At 38.5% G+C, this 25200-nt stretch overlaps 2 protein-coding genes across 2 annotated transcripts in view; both read right to left on the bottom strand.

Annotated features, from left to right (window-relative positions):
* Nucleotides 1-721, bottom strand: part of LOC127567742 (protein odr-4 homolog) — a 45199-nt gene extending 44478 nt beyond the window's left edge. The window contains exon 1 of the mRNA XM_052010727.1: nucleotides 714-721. Within this exon, the coding sequence (XP_051866687.1) occupies nucleotides 714-721 (8 nt within the window). The remainder of the gene's footprint in view (nucleotides 1-713) is intronic.
* A 212-nt stretch (nucleotides 722-933) lies between these two features.
* Nucleotides 934-25200, bottom strand: part of LOC127567739 (protein odr-4 homolog) — a 37086-nt gene continuing 12819 nt past the window's right edge. The window contains exons 5-9 of the mRNA XM_052010723.1: nucleotides 23307-23405; nucleotides 16438-16544; nucleotides 8440-8476; nucleotides 4204-4338; nucleotides 934-1086 (exon numbers count right to left, since the gene is read on the bottom strand). Coding sequence (XP_051866683.1) covers nucleotides 934-1086; nucleotides 4204-4338; nucleotides 8440-8476; nucleotides 16438-16544; nucleotides 23307-23405 — 531 coding nt within the window. The remainder of the gene's footprint in view (nucleotides 1087-4203; nucleotides 4339-8439; nucleotides 8477-16437; nucleotides 16545-23306; nucleotides 23406-25200) is intronic.

Here is a 25200-nt window from a genome sequence, read left to right as displayed (position 1 = left end):
CATCACAGTACATGTGAGTGCTACCGGGCGATAAGTCATTGAGGCAGCTCACCCTGCTCTTCTTGGGCACTGGTATGATTGATGCCCTTTTGAAACAGGTGGGAACCTCTGACTGCAGCAGTGAGAGGTCGAGGATGTCCGTGAACACTCCAGCCAGTTGGCTGGCACAGGTTTTCAGTACCCTGCCAGGTACACCACCGGGGCCTGACGCCTTGTGAGGGTTCACCCTCTTGAAGGATGTTCTGACGTCGGCCTCCAAGACAGAGATCACAGGGTCGCCAGATGCTGTGGGGATTCGCACAGGCATAGTGTTATTCTTCCTTTCAAAGCGTGCATAAAAGGTGTTGAGCTCATTTTGGCATGTCCCTTTGACCCTCACCGATTTTTATCAATGCACCATAGAAAGCATCACGGCTTGGTATGGCAACTGTTCTGCCTGTGACCGCAAGAAACTGCAGAGAGTTGTGGACACAGCTTAGCACATCACGGAAGTCACGGAAATCAGCCTTTGTCTACACTTCTCACTGCCACGGTAAAGCAGCCACCCCCACCCACCATGGACATTCTCCCTTCTTCCCTCTCCGATCGGGCAGAAGATACAAAAGCTTGAAAGCACGTACCACCAGGCTCAAGGACGGCTTCTGTCCCGTTGTTATAAGACTACTGAATAGTTCCCTAGTATGATAAAATGGACTTTTGACCTCACAACCTACCTTGTCATGACGTTGCACCCTAATGTCTACCTGTACTGCACTTTCTCTGTAACACTTTATTCTGCATTCTTTTATTGCTTTACCCTGTACTACCTCAACGGACTGTGTACTGAATTGATCTGTATGAATGGTATACAAGACAAGTTTTTCTCTGTACCTCAGTACATGTGACAATAATAAACCAATTTACCACTTTAAATATGGCAGCATTGCAATCTACTTAGCCATGCATATAGCTAAAAGTAACAAAACAAAAATTATTATTGAATTTTCTTACCGATCCTTCACTGATTATGCTTTCTGGGTCTTTATAATGTCCATTTATCAGGTAGCTGCTCTGCATCATGTGTTTTGCCCAGGCATTGAGACCTTTCTGAGGAGAGGAAATGATGGAAGAGAAAATACCAAATAATAATTGTACAAACTGCAAAAACAGTAAGAAATAAATTGACATCCATAAACACATTAAAATTTCCAAATCATTTATCTATAACTGCTTTCTTTGTTGGACAATTAAATATGTATCTTCCCTTTCTCTATTTTTCCCTAAAACAATATCATACATGTGCTCAAATAACATGACTGGGCTACTTTTGAAAATAAAATGCACTTTCAACATTTCTATGTGAGGAAATACTACCTGTGAAATTAAATTTTCTGGATACAAATTTCATCTGCCTTCAAGTTTGAAGACCTACGTACAAAGAACTAATTCTTCTGATCAGTGGTTTATTGGAAACAAAGCACAACACAATTTCAAAAAATTATAAATAAGCAAATAGAATAAAAGGAAACAGAAACATCTGATAACACAAGTTTAAGTTATCAACTTTGTTAGTTCTTCCTTTGGAATGGTTTATCTTTGATTAGAGATCTTCCTTCACAAATCTCAAGAGATTCCCAAGTCAGCAGCATTTCAGGTAAGGCAACTCAGTAACTGAGATCCCTTTTCATGTCATTTTGATTTACAACAATGTGAAGTCAGGAGTTTAATTATATTGGCTTTCTCTGTTTACTTCCTTACAAAAAAAACCACTCTGATCAATTCAGTTTTGTACAGAGGGGAATAAAGTAACAGCTGTGTCACATTAATGATTTTTGTCTGCAGGTCAACCACATTTCTTTCATTTGCTACTTAATCTTTATTTTTCTAACTCTGTGGAGTTACAATCATTTCCTGACACTGTGCCTCAGTGAATGAGGTTACATAAATTTAGAACAAATACAATGATGAGATCTTACTCTTCTTTGACAGGAAGCCTTTACACAATTTATGGAACCCATCTTGTGGATTTGACTTTTTCTTCCCCAAAACATTTGATTTCTCGGTTGCCATTCTCTCTGGAGTAATTGTCTCTCAACATTGAACCTTACCATTGCCAAGATCCTTATATTTGTCATCTCAAGGCTTGACCAGTATCTGGCATGTCATCTCCACAAACACAAATTAATTCATTTTATGTTAAAAAAATAGTTTAGATTTATCCATCTACTTCTCTGGCTGCCTGTCCATAAACACTGAACTGGATTTTCATAAGAAATGCCACAGGTTTTGAAAGTGCCAATTTCACAAACTTGCTGAGATGTGCTCATCAGCAACTTCCCAGCTGGGTTCCAATGCGAGACTCATCGTTGAGTCCAGGACTTCAGAAAGGAGAAGTCGGGAGAGAACACACACCAGTCCTCACTGAGGGGTCAGCAGTGGAAGGGCTAAGCAGCTTCAAGTTCCTAGGCATCAACATCTCAGACAACCTATCCTGGGCCTAACACATTGATGCAATTACAAAGAAGGCATGCCAGCGGCTCTACTTTGTTAGGAATTTGAGGAGATTTGGTACGTTACCAAAGACTCTTGCGAATTTCTATAAATGTATGGTGGAGAGCATTCTGACTGACTGTATCGCAGCCTGGTACGGAGCCTCCAATGCACAGGATCGCAAGAGGCTGCATAAGGTTGCAGACTCAGCCAGCTCCATCACGGGTACAACCCTCCCCACCATTGAGGACATCTTCAAGAGGCAGTGCCTCAAGAAGATCGCATCCATCATTAAGGACTGTCACCATCCGAGACATGCCCTCTTCTCGTTACTACCATCAGGGAGGAGGTATAGGAGCCTGTAGACCCATACTCAACGATTGAGGAACAGTTTCTTCCCCTCCGTCATCAGATTTCTGAACAAACCATGCATCCAAGAACATTACCGCATTATTCCTTTTATTTCTTGCACTATTTATTTATGTTTGTAATTCATAGATTCTTATGCCTTTGCACTGTACTGCTGCCACAAAACAACAAATTTCACATCGTATGTCAGTGATAATAAATCAGATTCTGATTCCGAGTAGCAGAATGCAAATTTCCTGCAATTGCCCAGCATTTAAATGTCTATATATTTATTAATTTTTCATTGTAAAATTATGTAATTATTTCTGTAAATATAATTAATTTTGAATAGTTTTGAGATATTTATGAATGTCAGAGGGCTTCACAGATATTCAAATTGTTTAATGGCTTTGATCGTGAAGCCTGTGGACATAGCTTAATTGACTGTAAAAGTACCTCTGTGGGCTGGGCTTGTTCAGGCCCTGCCACGTGGCCAGAAAGCCTTGAGCTGTGCAGAGCCTTTTTAACCATGATGAAGCCAGCTTTGTTTTGGTTGTTGCAGTTAAAATTCACTGTTAGGTATGGACCTAACAGCTATGGCCACTTAATGATGACAGGAAATTCCAGGCCATGGGAGTTCAATTGTATTGCTAATGAGGTTCATGTCACTGAGAGGCTCAAGGACCTTCACTTGTTAAATTTAAATAAAAGTTAATAGTAACATTTGGACTCGACTTCTCTCTTCTAGTCAACGTTCATCTAAACATTTTCATCTTCCTGTCCTTCTACTTAATCTTCACCTCAATCCTATGCCCCTTTAAACACCAAAATATTTTCTGCCTTTATGACTCTATTCCACATTCATCTGTTCAACCTACTTAACTGCTCATTACTCTTCCCAAAATAACATGATTCCTTTTTCATTGCTTATGCCAAAGCAAATGACATTTACTATTTCTGTCATAAAAAGCAGTATCTAAGCTGCTTCTTGCTTTCTTGTCCAAGATACTATTGATCTCTCAGCATTGTGGTTTATTCCTGCATTAGCTTTTCATTTATTCTTGGACCTTATAATTTAAGCAGCTCCAATAGGCTTGCATCAATTCTGTACTCTCTCCTAAACTCATTTTGGAAGGCTTCTATCAAATATTGTATTCATTGCCTCCTTTATAATTGGCAATATTTTACAAAGAAATCAGGTGACTGCTTTGCTGAACGTCACTGCATTTCGCACCAAAACTTTCTTTCTTTTCTTGTTACAGTGTTCAACTAAATGCAGTTAAAATGTTTGAAATAGTAGGGAAGTTCAATACAAAAGCATACATTTTGAGCCAGGAAGTCCAAATCAGTACAAAAATAAAAAGCAATTTTAAATAAGCAACGTACCAATGAACTCCTGTCAAACGGATTCTCGGCAGTTGATACTACTGGGATACGAATATCCACGTTGATAGTGGCTTCCACGAGCTGCCATGCAGATGTCAGGCTGCCAGATTTACAATCTAGCAATTTAGTAGGAGCCTTGAAAATACAAGAGATTAAGATTTGTTAATAAATATGGTATTTTCATCCTTGAATAATTATATGACTATTTGGCATATGCAGTAATAAATCTGATATGATCAAATATTCCTTGCATTCTCCATCAAGTATTCTACACGTGATGTTTGAAACCAAAATATTTTCAATTATTTTCTCTGCATTAATTGTTACTCAGTTGTCTGGATTTATACCTGATTTATTTCAGAAACAAAGATGAATAAGTTACTTTAAAAACCAGAGAATATAGGTTCATACATATCCAGTCAGCAAAGAGCATATAATATTTGTTCACCCCTGCTAACAAAAGATATAGAAATTAAGTGAGATCAATAAAGAGGTTTTGACAAATGTAACACATTAGCATCATTCAATTGTTATACAGCTATTCTGTTATAGTATTCTGTTATACACCTCCATTCATTGATGACAATTTATGAGTATATTACATTTTGTGTTGGAAAAATATTTGAACTTTTAGGGAAGATAATAGTACAGTTCCAACAATCTTTCGTATTTATACATATCAGGGAATGAAACAACATGTAAGGAGACTATCCTGCTCATCAGAGCAGTTCAGGCTCTTTGAAAAACACTCCAAACAGACCCATTCATCAACCTTTTCCATTAGCTTGCAGATACCTTGCCTTCAAATATTTATCCAAACCCCTTTTGAAAGTTATCGCCACCATATTATAACAAATCACTATGCAAAAAACATTTTCACATGTTCCCTTCTTGTTTGCTCTGAAAATAGATTCTCCATAAATGATTTTGAATATCTCAATGAAATTTTCTCTTAATTGTCTCTGCTCCAAGGGGAACAATTTTTCCATATAATTGCCTTTTACCCATCATCTCTATTCTGCACTGCCAGATCCTGATATCTCCTAAAGTATGATGCTCAACCTCTTCAACCAAGGCTTACACAGTGTTTCATAAAAGTTAGCATATGTTCCTTTATTTCGTACTTTATGCCCCAATACAAAAAGTTAAACTCAGAAAATTTTTCATCCTGTTCCACCACCTTCAAAGATTTGTAAACGTTCCTGATCTTTCTGTCCTTTCACCCCCTTTGAAATCATACCATTTAAGAATTTCATGAAAAGAACACCTTTCCAACTGTTAAGCATGGGGGTGGATCGATTATGCTTTGGGCTTGTGTTGTAGCCAGTGGCACGGGGAACATTTCACTGGTAGAGGGAAGAATGAATTCAATTAAATACCAGCAAATTCTGGAAGCAAACATCACACAGTCTGTAAAAAAGCCAAAGATGAAATGAGGGTGGCTTCTACAACAGGATAATGATCCTAAACACACCTCAAAATCTGCAATGGACTACCTCAAGAGGCACAAGCTGAAGGTTTTGCCATGGCCCTCACAGTCCCCTGACCTAAACATCATTGAAAATCTGTGGATAGACCTCAAAAGAGCAGTGCATGCAAGACGGCCCAAGAATCTCACAGAACTAGAAGCCTTTTGCAAGGAAGAATGGGTGAAAATCCCCCAAACAAGAATTGAAAGACTCTTAGCTGGCTACAGAAAGCATTTACAAGCAGTGATACTTGCCAAAGGGGGTGTTACTAAGTAATGACCATGCAGGGTGCCCAAACTTTTGCTTTGGGCCCTTTTCCTTTTTTGTTATTTTGAAATAAAAAAAAAGTAGTCTTGCTTAAGATATTAAAGAAATGTGTCATCTTTAACTTTATACCGTATGGAAATCAGGTCATCTTTTACTCGCTTAGCTATTCACAGTAACAGAGATTTTGACCAGGGGTGCCCAAACTTTTGCATGCCACTGTACACCACCTTTCATTTTTCTCACCAAAATATGTTACCCCACACTTCTGTCCATCTCATCTCTTGATCTTCAGCTACCAGGGCCCTAAGCTCTGGAATTCTCTCTCTAAATATCTCAGTTATTAACATCCATCTTCCTGACCAAACTTTTGGTCATGTGTAGATAAATTAATTATGCAGGTCAATGTGGAAATTTTGTTTGATAATGTACCTTGGAAATTGCTCAATATAAATGTCACAACTGTTGTTGGTGATGGATTTCTCGTTACGTTTGTCAAAACCTCTTAATTGGTCTCATTTAATTTCTGCATCTTTTGTTATCAGGGTGAACTAATGTTGTCTGCTCTTTGGTGACACAAGAAGCTGCAGATGCACAAAAAGCTGGGAGGTGATAGGTGGAGGCAACAGCCCCTGCAGCCCTTTGTTGCCTCCACGTATCACTTCCCAACCTCTGTCGTTGTTTCCACTCTTCCCTCCTCACCTGGATCCACCTAACACTTGCCAAGTCTTGCTCCACCCCTTCTCCTCACCTCTTTATACAGGCTATCTCCTCTCTGTCTTTCAATCCAGATGAAGGGTCTCGACCCAAAACATCAATTGTCCATTTCCCTCCACAGATGTTGCCTAACCTGCTAAGTTCCTTCAGCAGTTTGTTTTTTGTTAAATACTCTTTCTTTTCCCTTCATGAGAATGTGACCAGGCAGGTCAGACTTTGAAGGCTATCCTTTATAAACATAATGATTATTTTGCCAATGAATTTTTGATTTTCAGTCCCAGATTCCTTCAAATAACTAGTTTTAAGTTTATGTTCCTTTTCCATTATTATCCTAAACCTGACAATCATTGTTTCTCAAATGCTGTTTCACCGAAACCTTTTCCACTTGCCCCACTTATTTCCCAGAACTAGATCCAGTACTACTTCCTTCCTCATTGGGGTGGAAACAAATAAACCAGGTATGTCCTCTTGTATGCATACCAGAAATTGTTCTTCCTCTTTTCTCTTTGCACCTTTACCCTCTTAATCTGAATTAGGATAAATTAAATCTGTTTGGTGGTTCTTGCATCATTCTGTAATTTGACTGCTAATTTGCTTTCTTATCTACTTCTCACCATTAAGTGACTCAGAGTATATCCCAATATGCATAATAACTTCTCTGTTCTTTAAATTGTAACCAAATATATTGTGTCTTTGATCTATCACCAAATTCCCAACTTCTGTCCTTTCCCTATCTTTCCTGAACACCTTATTCCTTGACTCTTGTACTTTTTGAGTTGGATCTTTATTATTATCAATTCATGAGCCGTGAACTCAAATTCTCCATTAGAAGTTTTGTTTTAGCCAGTTTGCTTGACTTGGATTCTAAATTAGATAATAAAGATGAATAGAAAATGTAATAATTACTGCTCCATGAATTTAGGTAAATGAGAATAAAAAAGGAACTATGTGTGGATGCGGTTTCGACTGTTAGGCATGCAACTACACACTACAGTTATTATCTCACATCTGGTCTGTTTGTAATGCTGTGGTCGAGATATTATTAAACACGTTTTGCCCCACCATTCCACAAACCATAGCTATATTTTTTTATTAGTTAATATACTTCTAAGTTACATAACAATGCAAAACAGTATTGATGTCATTTTGAAACCTTAAGTGTCAGTACATAACCTGTGCTTGGATCTATCAAATTTCCACACCAATTCCAAAGCCCGCCAGTTATCTTGTATATTTCTAAAAACACGGAATGGTACGAGATAGAAGTATTAAATTAAAAGAAAAATTAAAGCTATAGCTGGTTTCTGACAATTCAAGGCTTTTTATCAGGTAAAAAAATTTAAACATTCCTATTCTTTGAATTGAGTGAAAGAAATAACACAGCAAATTTTTGACGTAGTGGAAAATATGAATTGCTACGTAATTTGAATTTCGTGAATGATAATGGATTACAGGCAAGCCGTGTTACGGCCGTTCAGTTTACAACAATTTGTCCTTACAGAATTCACAAATCATTACCCAAGAATTTGAGAAACAGAATAAAATTCACCCTCAATGAATTTATGTGAAAAAGTAAATAAATAAACACAATTTTTTTCAACTAGGGTTTCTTAACACTTACACAAATGACATGGCTTTGCATCGTGGAAAATCATGATACTGACCTATTTTCCACGAACACAAACATTCACCTTCCCACCCTCATAACACGGACTGGGGGGGGGGGGGGGGGCGGGGGATCGCCGGTCGCCTACACAATCTGAATTGAGAATTGACCTACTCTTACCTGTGGATTGTGAATATCATAAGTTCGTAACTTCATTCTGTATGTAAAGAGCTTAGGAAAATGTCAGCTTGAAATTTCCTCTCAAATTGTATAAATAAATTTATTTATCAGATTTAAAACTGCAATTATTTCTGGTTTCATTCAAAATATTCAGAGTTTTTAAGTTTTTGGTTGAGGCTGAAGAAATGTCATTTAAAAAGTACATCTTAAATAGTGAGACAGCAAATTTTTGGTGAGAGTGGCAGTTTGTTGGAGGGGTTTGGGGGAAGGGTAGGAGAATCTTCTTTCTGTCTTTTTGCAGTAGAGTATGTAAGCTTGATTCAGTCAGTATTCCAAATTTTGTTCATTTCACTGTTTAGTGCAGATTGGTGCAGAAAAATGATAATAAATCATCCATCAATAAAAATGTATGAAAAAGGTTCAAAGAAGAAGAATAATTAAATCATGTTTTCAAAAAGAAAGATTTTTCTGTAACCTCCATTTGGTTGGAAGGTACTACTTACAGTACAGCAGGCTGATTGGTGAATAGTACATTTTTCTTGCTCTTTCAGATAGACAAGTGGAGCATATTAAGAAATTTTAAAAATAAAATACTTCATTGAAATAACAAGTTAAACTTGTTAATTTAATCAAATTTTTAAAAATGAATTAAAATAAACCATTTAATTTAAACATGTAAAACAAGGTTTGATAGAAATGGAGTCTGAGTATGGAGTTGATTACTAAGATTTGGATCAGTACTAGAATTAAGTGCAGGAGTTCGGGAGCTCAGAAATTACTGTGAAAGTAACATAGAAGCCAACAAAAGCACTGGCCTAATGTAAGTGCAACTGCCACAGCAATACTGGATGAGGTGCTTGAGTGCAAAATTGAGAAGCTGCTTTTAGAAATGTATCACACTGCTGTCAGGTTCACGAAAATATCTCATGGTCTGGATCCTCATTTAAATGCATTGAATGGTATGAAGATCCTGCACTTGAATAAAATAAAGCAAGTTATTTCAAGTGAGGATTCCCTATCAACAAGGATTTAAGTGTCAATTTCTGCCAAGCAAACTCTGGCATCAAAATTCAACCTTTACAATTGTGGATTCTCATATCCTCATGTTTTAATTGATGAAAATCGTAAATTTATATCAGAAAGTGTTTATTTTAATTTTATTCTCAATTCAATCTTTCTTCCCTCTATTTTTGTAACATCTGAATTGACATTGATTCATCCATTAAGCTTGCATCATTTTGTAGTTCTTCAACATTGAGAGAGTGAGACAGCGTATAGTTTCTAATCCTTTCTATCTCTGATAACAACTAAAACGAAATGAAACGAGTTTCTGCAACAGCCATTTTGGAGTGGTCATTATGAGAGTGGCTTTTGTGGGGTTGCAGTGTTGTGTTTGAGGTGCAAGTGCTAAGGCTTTGTCTCGAAAGGCTTCGGCAAGGTGGCTGAGCAGTGATAAAGGTAAGATATTTTACTTTCCTCCGTAGTCTTGACGGTTTTGAGATGGCAGTTAGGGCAGTCGTAAGCTCCTCCTGCAGGATGTGGAAGATGTGGGAAACTTCTAGTGTCCCTGGTGACTATACCTGTGGGAACTGTGTCCAGCTGCAGCTTCTAATTGTGTCCAACAAGCAGCTGGAGCTGCATCTGGGACTCACAGGAGCATCTGTGACAGGAGCATAGTAAGATGGTCACACCTAATGTGCACACGAGCAGGTAATTGGGTGACCACCAGGAACGATAGAGGGAGTAAACAGAGAGTGTAGGATTCCCCAGTGGCCATTTCCCTCGCTAACAAGTATATCAATTTGGATACTGGTGGGAGGGATGACCTTTCAAAGGAGAGCAGCAGCAGAAGCCAAATCTGTGACATAATGACTGGCACTGATGCATGGCAGGGGAGGCTGGACACAAGGAGGGCTATCATAACAGGTGACTCAATAGTAGGGAGACAGGCAGGAGACTCTGCGGCTGTAACTGAGGTTCCGAGGCCGTGACCAAGATTCCGGGATGGTATGTTGCCTTCTGGGTGCGAGGGTCAACAATGTCTCCAAGCAGTTGCAGAACATTCTCAAAGGGGAGGGTGAGCAACCAGAGGTTGTTGTACACATTGGTACCAACAACATAGGTAGAAAAAGGATGAGGTCCTGCAGAATGAATATAGAGAGTTAGGCAAGTTAAAAAGCAGGACCTCAAGGCCTGTAATCTCTGGATTACTCCTTGTGCCACATGTTAGTGAGGGTAGGAACAGGCGGATAGGGCAGATGAATGAGTGGTTGAGGAGGTGGTACGGAAGGGAAAGGGGTTCTTGGACCATTGGGATCTCTTCTGAGGCAGAGGTGACCTGGTCAAGAGGTATGGGTAAGGACAGCTAGCATGGCTTTATGTGTGGGAAAGTGTGTCTCAGGAATTTGAGTTTTTTGAAGAGATGTACAAGAGGACTGACATGGGCAGGGCAATAGATATGATCTAAAGCAAGTCCTTTGACAAGGTCCTGGATGGTAGGCTGGTCTAGAAAGTTAGATCACATGGAATCCAGAGCGAGCTAGCCAGTTGAATGCAAAATTGGTGCCACAGTGGACAGTGAAGAAGGTTATCTAAGATTACAACAAGATCTAGATTAACTGGGAAAGTGAGCCAAGGAATGGCAGATGGAATTTATCTTGGACAAGAGTGAAGTGTTGCATTTTGGGAAGTTAAGCCAGAGCAGGACATATACAAGGAATGGCAGGGCCCTGGAGAGTGTTGCAGAACAGAAAGACCAAAGTGTACAAGTACGTGACTCCCTGAAAGTGGTGACACAGGTAGACAAGGTTTTGAAGGCGGCTTTTGGCACGCTTGCGTTTATCAGTCAGGGCACTGAGTATTGAGTTGGGATGTCATGTTACAGCCATACAAGACGTTGGTGGGACTTCCTGGAGAATTGCGTGCAGTTCTAGTTGCCTAGTTATAGGAAGGATGTCCTTAAACTACAAAGGGGTGCAGAAAAAATTTACAGGGGTGTTGTCTGGTCTGCAGGGCTTGAGTTATAAGGTGAGACTGGATAGGCTGGAGTTTTATTCCCTGGAGCATAAGACACTGAGTGGTGACCTTACAGAGCTATATAAAATCATGAGGGGCATAGATAAGGTGAATGGTTACAGTCTTTTTCCCCAGGGTAGAGGAGTCTACTAGTAGAGGGGATAAAGTTTAAGGTGAGAGGGGTAAGATTTAAAGGGGACCTGAAGGTCAAGTCTTCCACACAGAGGGTGGTGGGTATATGGAACCAGCTGCCAGAGGATCATTTGGACAGGTACGTGAATAAAAAAGGTTTAGAGGGATATGGAACCAAGCACAGGCAAATGGGACTAGCTCAGGTAGGCGACTTGGTTGGCATGGATGAATTGGACCAAAGGGCCCGCTTCTGTCCTATGTAACTCCATGAACTGTTCAGGACATCAGTGAAAGTCCTTTGCCTAATTCCAATACTGGGCCAAATCTTAGGGATCAACTCCATTCTGAGATCAGCAAAACAAAAACAGCATTAGACTAAGACCCTCTTTGATCAGTCTTTTCGTAGATGAGTCTTTATGTGAGCTGCTGGTCAGTAACTAGAAATCGGATGGATAGGTGAATTAGCGAAACAAGTAATGGATTTATTCTGATACCATTTGCAAAGATATACTTATGTGGTGACCAAGGATGGGAAATAATTATTTCATGATATTTAAAAAAAGACTGCCAAAATGAAAAAGGAATAGAGGTGGGACCTGACACCCCCGATGATAAAGGATGACATTTGAGCAATGGTGGAGAATAATCCTGACTGAACGTGGGAAGGTGAATCAGTATGGGTAGAGCTAAGAGATAAAAAAAAAGTACAAGTAACACTGGTAGGAATAATATATAGATCCCCTAACAGGAGCACTTGTTATGAAATAAGAACAACCTGTAATAAGGAAAGTAATCACCATTACAGAATCTTATCATGAGATTGGATATGATATGTTTAAATCAGAAACTAGATAATTCAGCTTAAATAAAAGTATGAAGATATGGCTGAGAGAGCAAAGAAAATTAGATTCAGTGTTTTGCTTGCAGATAAAAAATGGCAAACACTGAATGAAATATTTAATAACAATTTCTCAATATTCAACTGAAGAAACAAGAAGCTTAAAACTGATCCATCCATGGAGGTTAACTGAAGTATAAAAAGAGGTTATAAGGTTGCCAAAAAGGATAGTAAATCTGAGCATTAAACTTTTGGAACCAGTAAATGATGACTAAAAATTCAAAGAAAGGGAGGGAAAAATACAAGCAAGCAAGGAACATAACAACTGGTTGCGTAAAAAGGAATAGTTAGATGCGAACACGGGGGGATTTATAAATTGGATAAAGGAAATGGCTGATACATTAAATATTTCATCTCTGACTTCCATATTTCACAGATGACATGATAAACACAGCAGGAATAATAGAGAACCAAGGGTCTAATGACAGTGAGAAACTTAAACTAATTAATATTCATTAAGTGAGAGTACTGGAGAAATTAGGTGGCCAAAATTCAATAAACCTTGTGGGCCTGATGTACTACGTCCTGCAGCTAAAATAGATATAGCTGCAGAAATGGCAGATATTTGTGACCTTCCAAATTCCCTAGATTCTTGAAAACTCCTGATGGATTAGACCGTTATAAATGCACCATTATCCAAGAAAGATAGAAGGGATAAAACAGGAAATTATAGACCTGACAGCCAGATATCAGCTGTGAGGAAATTGATGGAATCCATTACTAGGGGTGTGATAACAGGTCCACAGACAGTCGTGATGTGATGAGATAGAATCAACATTTATCAACTAATAGAGCTTTGAGGATCTAACTAATAGACTGGATAAAGAGAACTGTATAGTATATCAAAAGGCATTTAATAAGCTTTCACACAAAAATAAGTGACATAAAATAGATGTTCTAGCAGTTAGAGTAATATATTACTTATGAAGCAGTTAAACAACAGATAATAGAGTAAGAATAAATATGTCATTTTGAGGTTTGCAACCTATTACTTGTGAAATGTCACAGGTTGACTACTGGGCCCTCAGTTTTTAGAATCTGTATTATTGACATAGATGAGCAGTGGATTATGATGTTTTTAAGATATCTTTATTAGACACATGTTCATCAAAACACACAGTTAAATGCATCTTTTTGCGTAGAGTGTTCTGGGGGTAGCCCGCAAGTGTCGCCACGCTTCTGGCACCAACATAGCATGCCCACAACTTCCTAACCCGTACGCCTTTGGAATATGGGAGGAAACCGGAGCACCCGGAGGAAACCCACGCAGACGTGGGGAGAACGTACAAACTCCTTACAGATAGCAGCTGGAATTGAACCCGGGTTGCTGGCACTATAAAGCATTATACTAACCACTACACTACGTGCCTGCTGTGCTAATGTACAAAAATAAATAGAAAACTGAACTGTGAGAACGATACAAGTCCTCCCCAGGTTACGGCATGGTTCTGTCCCCGTGAACTGTTCGTAACCCAAACATTCACTCGTACGTACAGGTTGTACATAAGTTGGGCATTCGTAAGCTGGGGAGGACCTGTATAATGAGCCTGAGAAGAGACATAGGCATGTAATGTAAGTGGGAAAGGAGGGCAAATGGAATATAATGCTGGAAAATAGAAAGTTACTTATCATAGCAATAGTAGAAAAGCAAATTTTTAAATGGTGTATCATGTTAAAATGCAACTATAGCAAGGATTTAGAAAGACAAATGGAAAGTTAGCCATTATTACAAGGGTCATGGATTACATTAGTGAGGAATTTTTGCGGCAATTGTATATGGCATTAATTAATTCACACCTGAAGTACAGTATGTAGTATTGATTTCTGTAACTAAGGGAGGACATACATTTGCAGCTGGTGCAGTGGTCATAACTATGATGAAATATATTTTTGAGGAGAGACTGAGGATGCAGCAACTTTTCTCACCGTATTTTAGATAACCCATTGAAGCAGGTGAGACTCTGAGATGTGAAGACAGGACAGATATTAAGTGGCAGTTTCCCCTAGTTGAGTATTTAGAATTAGTGAGCACAGTCTTGGGATTAGGGGCTGGCTATTCAGGATTGCAATGAGGATAAATATCAATGAGTCTGAATCCTTGAAAGTTTGGATGCTTAGTCATTCAATATATTCAAAAGGCTCAGATCAAAAGGATTTTGAACATTAAGGAAATCACAGAGTTGAACTGGAAAGTAGATAAGGCAGAGGAGCTCCATGATCTTACCGAATAGTGGAAAGATGCAAAGGACTAATTACCTTACTCTTGCTTCCAATCTCATGTTCAGAAGGCAATCAAGGAGAGCTGCACATGTGAATGTTGCATAAGACTGGGAAGTGAGGACAGAAAGAAAACCAAGGAGTACCTGGGTTACTTTTAGGATGCCAGGGTGTGACCCACTTATCACTGCTTGGATCTCTTCTATTCACAATATTTATCAATGACTCTGTTGAGAGCATCAAGTGCAAAATATGCATGTTTGACAATGGTACAGAACAAAGGAGGAATTCAAGTTGTATGGTGGAGGCAAAGAAATGACATGGAAGATGAGGTATATTCTCCACTTTGGTGGGAAGAATATAAAAGCAGAATACTTTTTAAGTGCATTACCACTTTCTTAAATCTCTTGTTCTCTCCACCATTTCTTTCTCTGTTCCCCATGTTAGCTGCTTAAATAATTCCTCAATTAAAGGCCAAGCAAAATATTGATCAATATGTTGTTAGTCAACAATGAATGTTAGGGGTGGCAGGACAATCTAATGGAGGAGCTCAGGGACTGGGCCTGGCATGAGAAGCAACATTAATATGCCCCTCAGAGGGAAAAATGGCTACAGAGAAAACATTCACCTCTTTTCCTCAATAATGAAACCCTCTTCCAGCAATTATGGGCTCCCTTTATTCTTTCCATTCTGCAACAGTGCAGGATTATCTGACCATTTTCCAGAAAACCGATTAGGAAAAGGATTATTTTTAATCATTGGCTTTTTAGAGAAAAAATGCATTCTTAAAAAAATTACCAATATTGTAAAAATACTAATGAGTTCCTCTAAAATCAATAAGTGATTCATTAGAAAGTCTTGAAATGAATATCTCATTATTTTGGACAGCACTTTTGTGGTTGTGCCCAAACAAAGGTAAAATAGCATTTGAAACATACACTGATGGTGGAATTTTTATTATAAAGTTGGAGGGAGAGGATGTGGGAGGTTAGATTGATACTGTATTTAATTTGAGCCTGGTGCACCCCTGACCCAGGCAAGAATCATGAAGATCAACTTGTTCTAATTGACTGAAGTGGATCGAGTCATAACCAGTCCTTTATTCCTACATGCAGTTTAAGAAATAAAATGGTTTAAATTGGCTTCATCTCCCTTAAATGCAATACACCACCTAGCCTTTAAATAATATGAGTGAACTATAGATTAAAATGGACATGAATTTAATTTTGGCAGTGTCTAAAGCTATTTAAATCAGAGATGGTATCAGTGATAGAAACAAATTTGTAGTGATTTGTCTTTCCTCCTCTCTGCTGTATTCATCTAAGTTTCCCTCACCTTCCTCTCAAAGTGCTATTTCTCTCTTCTCAGTTCCCCAGTGAATGTGCTGACCCAACCACTACCATATTATCTTAACTAAGCACTTCTTCTCCCTTTTACACATGCTATGATAGCAATCTGCCAGACTCATTCTCTTCCGACCCACACAATGGTGTTTTGTGATTGTATTTTCTGCCTATCTTCTTATAAGAACAATGTGATGTTATCTAAAAGGGATTTTTTGAATTCAGCTATAATCAAAACTCCTGAAAACACCAGCAACTTGTCACATGGATCTCAAGTTCTCCCTGTTGAAAATTATCAAGTATATTGAAAATAAGTTTGCCCAGAATCATTGTACTTACTTACGTTGAAAGAAGGGTGCATTTGTACCCCTCTCTTTAACTATTAAAGGATACTTTTTCGAATCAGCATAGATTTGGAGAACAATTCGCTCAGGTGGTTCCTCTTCTGAAAAATTCCAGAGCCTTTCCTTTGCAACAGCAGTCTCAACAGCACTTGTTAACTGCAGTACAAAAGTTGTAGATAATCATACTTAATACCTAAAATGAACATTCAGCTTTTAGCTGCATAGTTTGTTAAATAAACATCTAAAACTATCAACAAACAAGTATGGATTTGTGGAACATTAGTGCTTTTGCTGATGTAAATAATTTGTGCCTATTAAGAACAACACTGTCACAATGCAGCATCTTAAATTCCTCCCATCATACTCTCACAGCAACGTGAACTGCACTTCAATGGAATTCATGGCTGTGGATATTCTGACAGTGTGACAGTGGAATGTAGATGCTGGCTCTTTCTTTCAACACTTGGTTGTATGATTGATTATAGTGTATTGTACAACCAATCTGCAAATAGATAAAGGATTGTTTCAAATTAATATCTTTGGATGATATATAAAACAATGCACGATAGAGGCCATCTCCAAAGATGATACCTAATCAGAATATTATGCAAAGTTCACTTTATAAAACTGGTTGCTGTGTTTTAGCTCAGCCAGCATTCATAATTTTTTTCCCCCAAATCAGAAGCAGATGGAACATTTCCTATGGACGATTATCCTATTTCTTCTTTGGCAGTCCTTGGGGATTGAGAATGATCTGTCTCTATACCAGTTCTATGAGTTCTGAGCTTGTTGATGAAACAACATATGACCCACAGACTGTGCCATTGGGGCACAAGTATACTCAGGATGAGGAGCCCCAATGGCTTTCACCAAGAGTGCCTCTGTCACACCGTTACAGACCAAGCAGGCCAAGTACTTTTGCGTCATTGGCGAATTTGAAGATGGCATTGGAGCTGTGCTTAGCCACACAGTCGTGTGTATAGAGAATAGAGCAGGGGGCTAACCATGGAGCCTTGAGGTGCACGTGTGTTGACAACCAGTGTGGAGGAGATGTTGTTATCGATCCTCACTCTGTGAGGTCTGCTGATGAGGAATAGAGTACCCAGTAGCTGAGGGAGGTAGAGACATCCAGGGCTTGAAGCTTGGTGATGAGTTTGGATGGGATGATTGCGTTGAACACCAAGCTGTAGTCAATGAACAGCAGCCTGACGTACGAGTTCCTGTTGTCCAGAGCAGAGTGAAGAACCAGAGAAATCGCATCTGCTGTTGACCTGTTGTGATGGTAGTCAAATTGGAGTGGATCCAGGTCATCTCAAAGGCAGGAGTTTATCCTACTGATTATAGGAGTTAAAGTTTTACTGATGGTCCACAGTGCCTCATGAATGCTCAACTTTGATTTGCTGGATCATTCCCATTTTCTGTGATGTTATTGCCACACAGCAGGATAGAGAGTACATAGTACTCATTGTGCAGTGGTCACTCCTACTAATGCTGCCATGAACAAATGTATCGGTGAGGATGAGGTCATGTAGGTTTATCCTTTGTGTTGGTTCTCTCACCATCTGCTGCAAACCTACTAGGGTGGCACATTGATGCATCTTGTTGAGCTGCTGCTTTATAGCTCCAATGACCTGGATTCAATCCTGACCTCCAGTGCTTTCTGTGTAGGGCTTGTATGTTCCCCCTGTAATCACATAGGCTTCCTTCCAAAAACATGTGGTTGGTAGGCTAATTAGCCCATGTAAACGTGTCCCCAGTATGTAGGTGATTGGTAGAACCTGGTAGGAACTAATGAGAATATGGGGAGAACTGGTTACAGGGAAAATTAGTGGGGAATTGGAATTGTTTTGTGAGTCTACATCTTCACCTATGTCGCAAAGAAATAGAGAAATATGAAATTCATTCAGCCTTGGGCCCAGCACATTGATTCAATCACAACGAAAGTGTGCCTTTCTTGGGAGGTTGAGGAAGTTTGGCTTGTCACCAAACACTCTAACAAACTTCTACAGATGTACTGTTTAAAGTATCCTGACTGGTTGCATCATGGTCTGGTATGGCAATATGAATGCACTTCTTAGAAGCTGCAGTGAGTAGTGGACTCAGCCCAATACATCATGGGCACATCCCTCCCTACCATCGGTGGTATCTACAGGAGGGGCTGCCCCAAGAAGGCAACATCCATCATCAAAGATCCCCACCATCCGGGCCACGCCATCTCCTTGCAGCCACCATCGGGCAGGAGGCACAGAAGCCTTAAGTCCCACACCACCAGGTTCAAGAACAGCTACTTCCTTGCAATCATTCGGTTCTTGAATCAACCGGCAAGACCCTGTTCACTACAGTTTAGCAACACTATGACCACTTTGCACTAAAATGTACTTTTTTTTTGTTCTAATTGTGTTCTTTCTTGTAAAAACTATGCATCATTTTTGCTTAATTTGTTTTTCTTGTGAATGCTGCTCATATGATGCTATGTGCCTGTGATGCTGCTACAAGTAATTTTTTCATTGCACCTCTGCATACATGTACTTGTGCAGATGACAATAAACTCAACTTTGACTTTTTATTCCACTACAATTTGCTACCCAGAGCTTGGCAGATTCCTCACTCCCCCATTAACATCGAGCCTGCTATTTTTCTTGATTTTTACGCAAGGTGCAGCATCAAGAAATCATCATAAAGGACTACATGCTGGCCAATCTGCACAAACAGCAGGCAATGGACAGATGTAACTAATCTTCCAATCAGGAGATCAAGTCAAAGCATTGTACTCTTGCCACTTTTAGTCAAAATGGTGGTGGACAATTAAACTGCCAAGAGGAGAAAGAAACTCCAAGAACAACTCAAAGATGGTGAGGCTGGGCACATGGTTGAATAAGTTTAACATTTATCTTCAGCAGAAATGCAAAGTAAATGATTGATTTTGGCTTCCTCCTGCAGCTCCCACAATTAAAGAAGTATTCTGCCAATACAATTCACTTCCAGAAATTTCAAGAAACAGGTGAGAGTACTGGATACAGCAAAACCAGCAGTCTTAAAATAAGGGGTAGGCCATTTACAACTGAAAAAAGGAGAAATTTTTCAGTAGATGAGCAGAATCTTTGGAATTCTCTACCTGAAGTGCTGTTAAGATTCAGCCACTGAGCGTATTCAAGACAGAACTGATAGATTTTTGGATGCTGGAGAATCAAGGGATATGGGGTTCAGGTAGAAAATCTTGTTGAATGGTACAGCAGGCTTGAGGGGCTGAATGGTCTACTGCTGCTTGAATTTCTAATGACCTTGTATAAATACCATGGATTCAAAGAACATTCTAGCTGTAGTTCTTAAATTATGTATTCCCAAACTAGCTACACCTCTAGCCAAGCTGCTTCGGTACAGTCTTAATATTGGGACCGAACCGATAACATGGAAAGTTTCCAAGGTATGCTCTGATCACAAAAAGCAAATCTACCACAGCTAATCACCATTCCAATAAGTCTACTCTTAATTGTCATGAAGGTGACTGAAGGTGTCTGTGACTTATTCCACGACAACTTGTTCACTGATTCTTAGTCTGGATTTTACAAGTAACATGGCTCCAGTTTTGCTGAAAAATGGACAAATGAGCTGAAATCCAGGGGTGAGGGGAGAAGAGATTGCCCTTGATATCAGAGCAAGATTTGCATGAGTGTAACATCAATAACCCTTGGAAAAATTCACACTTGATTAGAAATAAAGCAATCTCTGCTCGTCTACAGCAAGACCTGAATAATGTCAGCAGTAGCATATAAGTGGCAAATAACAAACTACACAAGTGACAGTCAATGGCCATTTCCAACAAGACAGACTAACCACTTTCCCATGACAGTAAAATGTATTGTTGCCTTCCATTTCCTCCATCATCAAAATCATGGGGATCCAAGTTGACCAGAAACTTACTTAGATCAACTACACAAATATGGCAGCTACAAATGAAGGCGAGGGGTTTGGGTATTCTGACTCCTGAAAGCCTTTCCCTTATTTGCAAGGAATGAGTCAGGAGTGTGAGGGAATGCTCTATAATTGACTGATACAGTATAGAAGCTTTAAAGAAATATAACAACATTTGCTTTATTGTCATTACATCTAAACATTGGAACATCCTACACAAAAACATTGTAGGAGTTCCTTCAACACCACAGGCTGATGCAGTTCAAGCAGGTGGCTAATCAGCAACTTTATGGACAAATGGGTATAGAAAATAAATGCTGGCCTTGCCAGTGACACCTTCAAGAATAAAAAGTTCTTCCCCACTACATTTGGTACCTGACTTGGTACACTTATTAACAGTCAATTATCTAAAACCTCATATCTCTTCCAAACATAAGTAAATAAAATACAAATACAGGATGAGAAAAATAAGAACAATGATGTTCCTGAGATACAAAGAATCTATTTTTGCTCACATTTTAAGAAATTTCTGTGTCCTTTGCTGTTTCTTGGAAGGCTGCACAAATTTCAGTTTTACCATTAAACTATGGCATAGTTGTAAGTTGTTGGATGGGTAACCAATAGATAATTCTACTGCTCAATGAAACTAGTCATGACCATAAGATGAAGATGAAAGATTTGCTCTGCACACTATGGTAAATATGAGTATAATTATTTCATGCACGAAAACATTAAACTACATGATGTAACTTGCAGTGGTTGAGTACAAAGTTGTCAGCATTGTAGCCCTCTTTCCCAAGACACATTGTAATATATTACTGACTCCTGTTTTCATTCAGCAGACTGAAAAAAATTCCTTTGGTTTTAATTATGTACTAACTTCAAACCTTTTTTTTAAATACGGTGGGTTGCAAGTTATCCAATCATGGCTTCAAGATTATATGTCGTACAAACATAATAGGTTGCTAGATTGTAGCTAGTGACCTGATTTTAGAAACTAGTACCAGCAGCTTCAATAGTTTGTAAAGATGGCAAAGGAGGAGATTACTGGGGGCTTTTTCAGAAATTTTCAAATTTTTTCTGGCCACAGAAGAGATGTCAGTTGATTGGAGGACAGTGAATGTGGTACCTTTATGCAAGAAGGGCAGCAGGGATAAGCCAGGTAATAAAACTCACAGAATGAATCTGTACTTGGAGAGATATGGATTGAGCAAGATTGTTTCTTTTTAGGGCAGATCATGTCTGTCTAATTTGACTGAGTTTCTGAGGATAATGCAGTTAATGTGGTCAACATGGACTTCATTAAGGCCTCTGACAAGGTCCCACATGGGAGACTGGCTAAAAGGTAAAATCCTAAAGGATCAAAGACAATTTGGCAATTATGTCTAAGAGTGGGTTGGTGACACGAGGGTAATAGTCAAGGGCTGTGCTTACAAATGAAAGCCTGTGGAGTACCATAGAGATTGGTGCTGAGACCCTGGCTTTCGTTATGTACATTGACAATTTGGATGCAAATGTAAGAGGTACGCTTAGTAAGTTCACATATGACACAAAAATTGATTTGTTGTTGATTGCAAGGAGGGTAGTTTTCAGCTCCATAATGATGAGTTGGTAAGATGAGCAGGGCAAAGACATTTAATCTTGAAAAATGTGACATGTTGCATTTTGGAAGGACTAATAAGGCTAGGATATATACTATGAAGTATTGAAGAACAAAGCAACCTTGGTGTATATATGTTCAAGGATCACTTAAGGCTGCAGCACAGGTAGATATGGTGATTAAGAAAGTATATAGGATTCTTGCCTCCATTAGCCAGGGCAGAGAATAAAAGGCAGAGGAAGATATGGTACAACGATCAAGACTGGTGAAGGGTCTCGACCCAAAATGCTGACTGCCCATCTCCCTCCATGGATGCTGTCTGACCCGCTGAGCTCCTCCAGCATTTTGTGTGTTGCTCCAGATTTCCAGCATCTACAGTTTTTCTTGTGTCATGGGTTCAAGCAGTAGGAGACTTGGAAGGGATTTGTGGAACATTTATTTCACCCAGAGGGTGGTTGAAGTCTGGAATGCATTGCCTGAAGGAGTGGTGGAAGCAGATACTCTCACAACATTTAAGAAATATTTAACTGAGCATCGGAAATACCATGGCATAGAAGATTACAGGAAACTGTGATTAGTACAGATAGGTGCTCAATTGCCAGTCTGCACATGGAGGAAAGAGCCTGTTTTTGTGCTGCATGATTCTGTGATTCTAAACATGAAGTTAGCATTTACAGTCTTCAACTTTATTTTATAGTAATGAATCAATCATAACATGCAAATAGGACACATCCACATTATTTACACATAGCATGTGCTGGATGGAAACTTATTGAATTGTGTTGCAGTAGCCGACTTACATCAGCAAAAGATAGATGCAAACTTTCTGATCTATGAATAGGTTACTAGGCTCCCAGCAAAATTCAATTGCTTTCCTTCAGTAATACTGATTATATCTGACCTAAATTGCACACTGTTTATCATGGTATCTCTTAGCTTCATAATCACTGATATACACATTACACAGTATAACTGAATTTATAACTCATTCTGGCTAGATTGAGGTTAAAACAGAAAATTACTTACTCTGAAATACTTATTATTGTCAACTTAAATCTGTAGTGAATGTCTCAAGTTTTAACTCAGGCTACTTCCACTTGTATATTCCATCAACCATTTTATGTCAACCATTTTACACTAAATGTGATGAAATCATACAGGAGTCATTTGCAGTCAGAAAATCAAACCACTTAGAAAGACTGAATCTTGATAATGCTTGTTGAGGATAACCTCTCTGCAGTATTCAGAAGTGATCAAAAAGAATTTTTATAAAGTTTTAATAATGATATTTTCTTACAGACAATAGTATGGTTGAAATCTAAGTAATGTTCCCCATATTCCAAATGCAAAGCACAGTAAGATGCATAAAGATGGCAAAACGTAACAGTCACAGGCCTTGTACTCACTTTCCGAAAAATATCCTGAGCTTCTTCTTTTGACATTTTTGCTGGTCTGACAAGAAATACCCCAAGTACCAATATTCCACCTGGTAACATCCTGGCAACCTGTAGTTTATGAGAAAAGTTGAATAATGTGAACATTAAATAGTTCTATATAAAGCACCATTATCAGTAAAGCAAATTTTAAAAGACTCCATGCCCTAATTTAAATTGAAGAGAATGAAAGGTAGTCCAGCAGGTCTTATGAACTTGGAGATAAGATAAGAAATAGAGGGAGAGTGGAGGAAAAGTGGGGAAGAAAACAAGAGTTAAGAGGAATGAAAAAAATGTCTTGTACTGCGCTGCTGCCACAAAACAACAAATTTCATGGCATATACAGTAAGTCAGTGATAATAAACCTGATTCTTAAGAAGAGTCATGTTTATTAATAGAGACAAAGAGAATTAGCAATATGTCATGGAAAACTGCTAAGAAATAGACCACACTATTCAAATTACGATGTGGAATGCTGTAACAAATTGTATATTAAACTTGGGACTTGTATTTGACTGAAAATTCATGCTAATTGCTTGTATGTTACTTCTTAGGTGGTGCTTCAATGTTAAAAGTATCATTTTCCCCCACATAGTTTGCATTGTGCATGATAGCTGCTGTTTTATCACTTTTTGGCAATCTAGATACCCAGTTTCCACAAGTAGTTTAAATGCATTCTGAAAAATGTTCCATTATTTTTTATTATTCAGTCTGAGTTGCCAATGGTCAAAAATAGAATATAACATTGAAAAAAATTACATTTATAATATAATCTACATTAACCATTAACTGGTCTTTTAAAAATTTAACTAAAATCTTAACTTGATGGTCCCATCCTCTCTCAAAAGTCACGGCTTGGATTCTTTTTTTGACCATAGTTAACTTTGGATTACGGAATGCCTAGTTTCCTCAGATGCAACTGTACTGATGGAAGAGTCAGGTAGCTATTGCTCAAATATTTTTGCAACATGATGCAGCAAACACTATCGAGCAACCTGCAAAGACCTTTAAGCCATTACAATTTTAAAAAGAGATTGCACTTGTCAGTGAGACCTTAGGTTGGTTGTACTCTTGTTGTACAGCAGACTGTGCATTGTAAGAAAGTCCTGAATTTATGCAAGGCAACTGCCCCTGATTTTCAGGTAGCAATTCAACAGCAAAAATTCCTGAAGAAATGAATAAAATGTACTGCAGCAAGCAGTAGAGATCATAAATCAGAAGTGACACTGCCAATGATAGTCCTGGAAATTGAATAATGGTTAAAAGTTTTAACACCAAAGTTGAAATGAAAGTGACTTTCATTATAAGGCAAAGAAAATTTTAAGAATGAAAAGGTATGACAGAAACTAGCCTGATACCTACATCCTGGTTTAAAAATTACAAGATTCTTATTTGTTAAAACTACTTGAATCTTTAATTAAACACAGCTTTCCTTTTGTTTCAGAGATGTAATTTGCAACCATATAAAAAACTGAGCCTTAAACAGAACATTCTGTTCTATTTTCTGAGTGTACAGCTTTCAATCCTGGCAAGATCATGTGCACTGTGAATCCTGTATTGGAAAATTCATTTCTGTTCCTATAATGTGTAGTCAATTCATAAATATAGAACATTCTAATAGTCACAACATATTCCCAATATTTCCTTAAAGACCAACAAACTAATATTCAAGAACAGAAGTATGCCATTCAACTGCTAGAATCCGCCCTGCCTCCTAATTTGATCATCCCCATATTTTAAATTGAACACTAACTAAATCACCTGGATTTTAATTTCATCAATTCATGAACATGTTCTGGAGATTAAACTATAATTTTGTAACGTTCCTCATTTCTGGATCCAATACAATTGCACATTCTGCAATATT

Source organism: Pristis pectinata, chromosome 3, assembly GCF_009764475.1.
Source record: "Pristis pectinata isolate sPriPec2 chromosome 3, sPriPec2.1.pri, whole genome shotgun sequence".
Taxonomy (NCBI): domain Eukaryota; kingdom Metazoa; phylum Chordata; class Chondrichthyes; order Rhinopristiformes; family Pristidae; genus Pristis; species Pristis pectinata.
The sequence above is the reverse complement of the archived record's forward strand: the minus strand, read 5'-3'. Positions and strand labels throughout refer to the sequence as shown.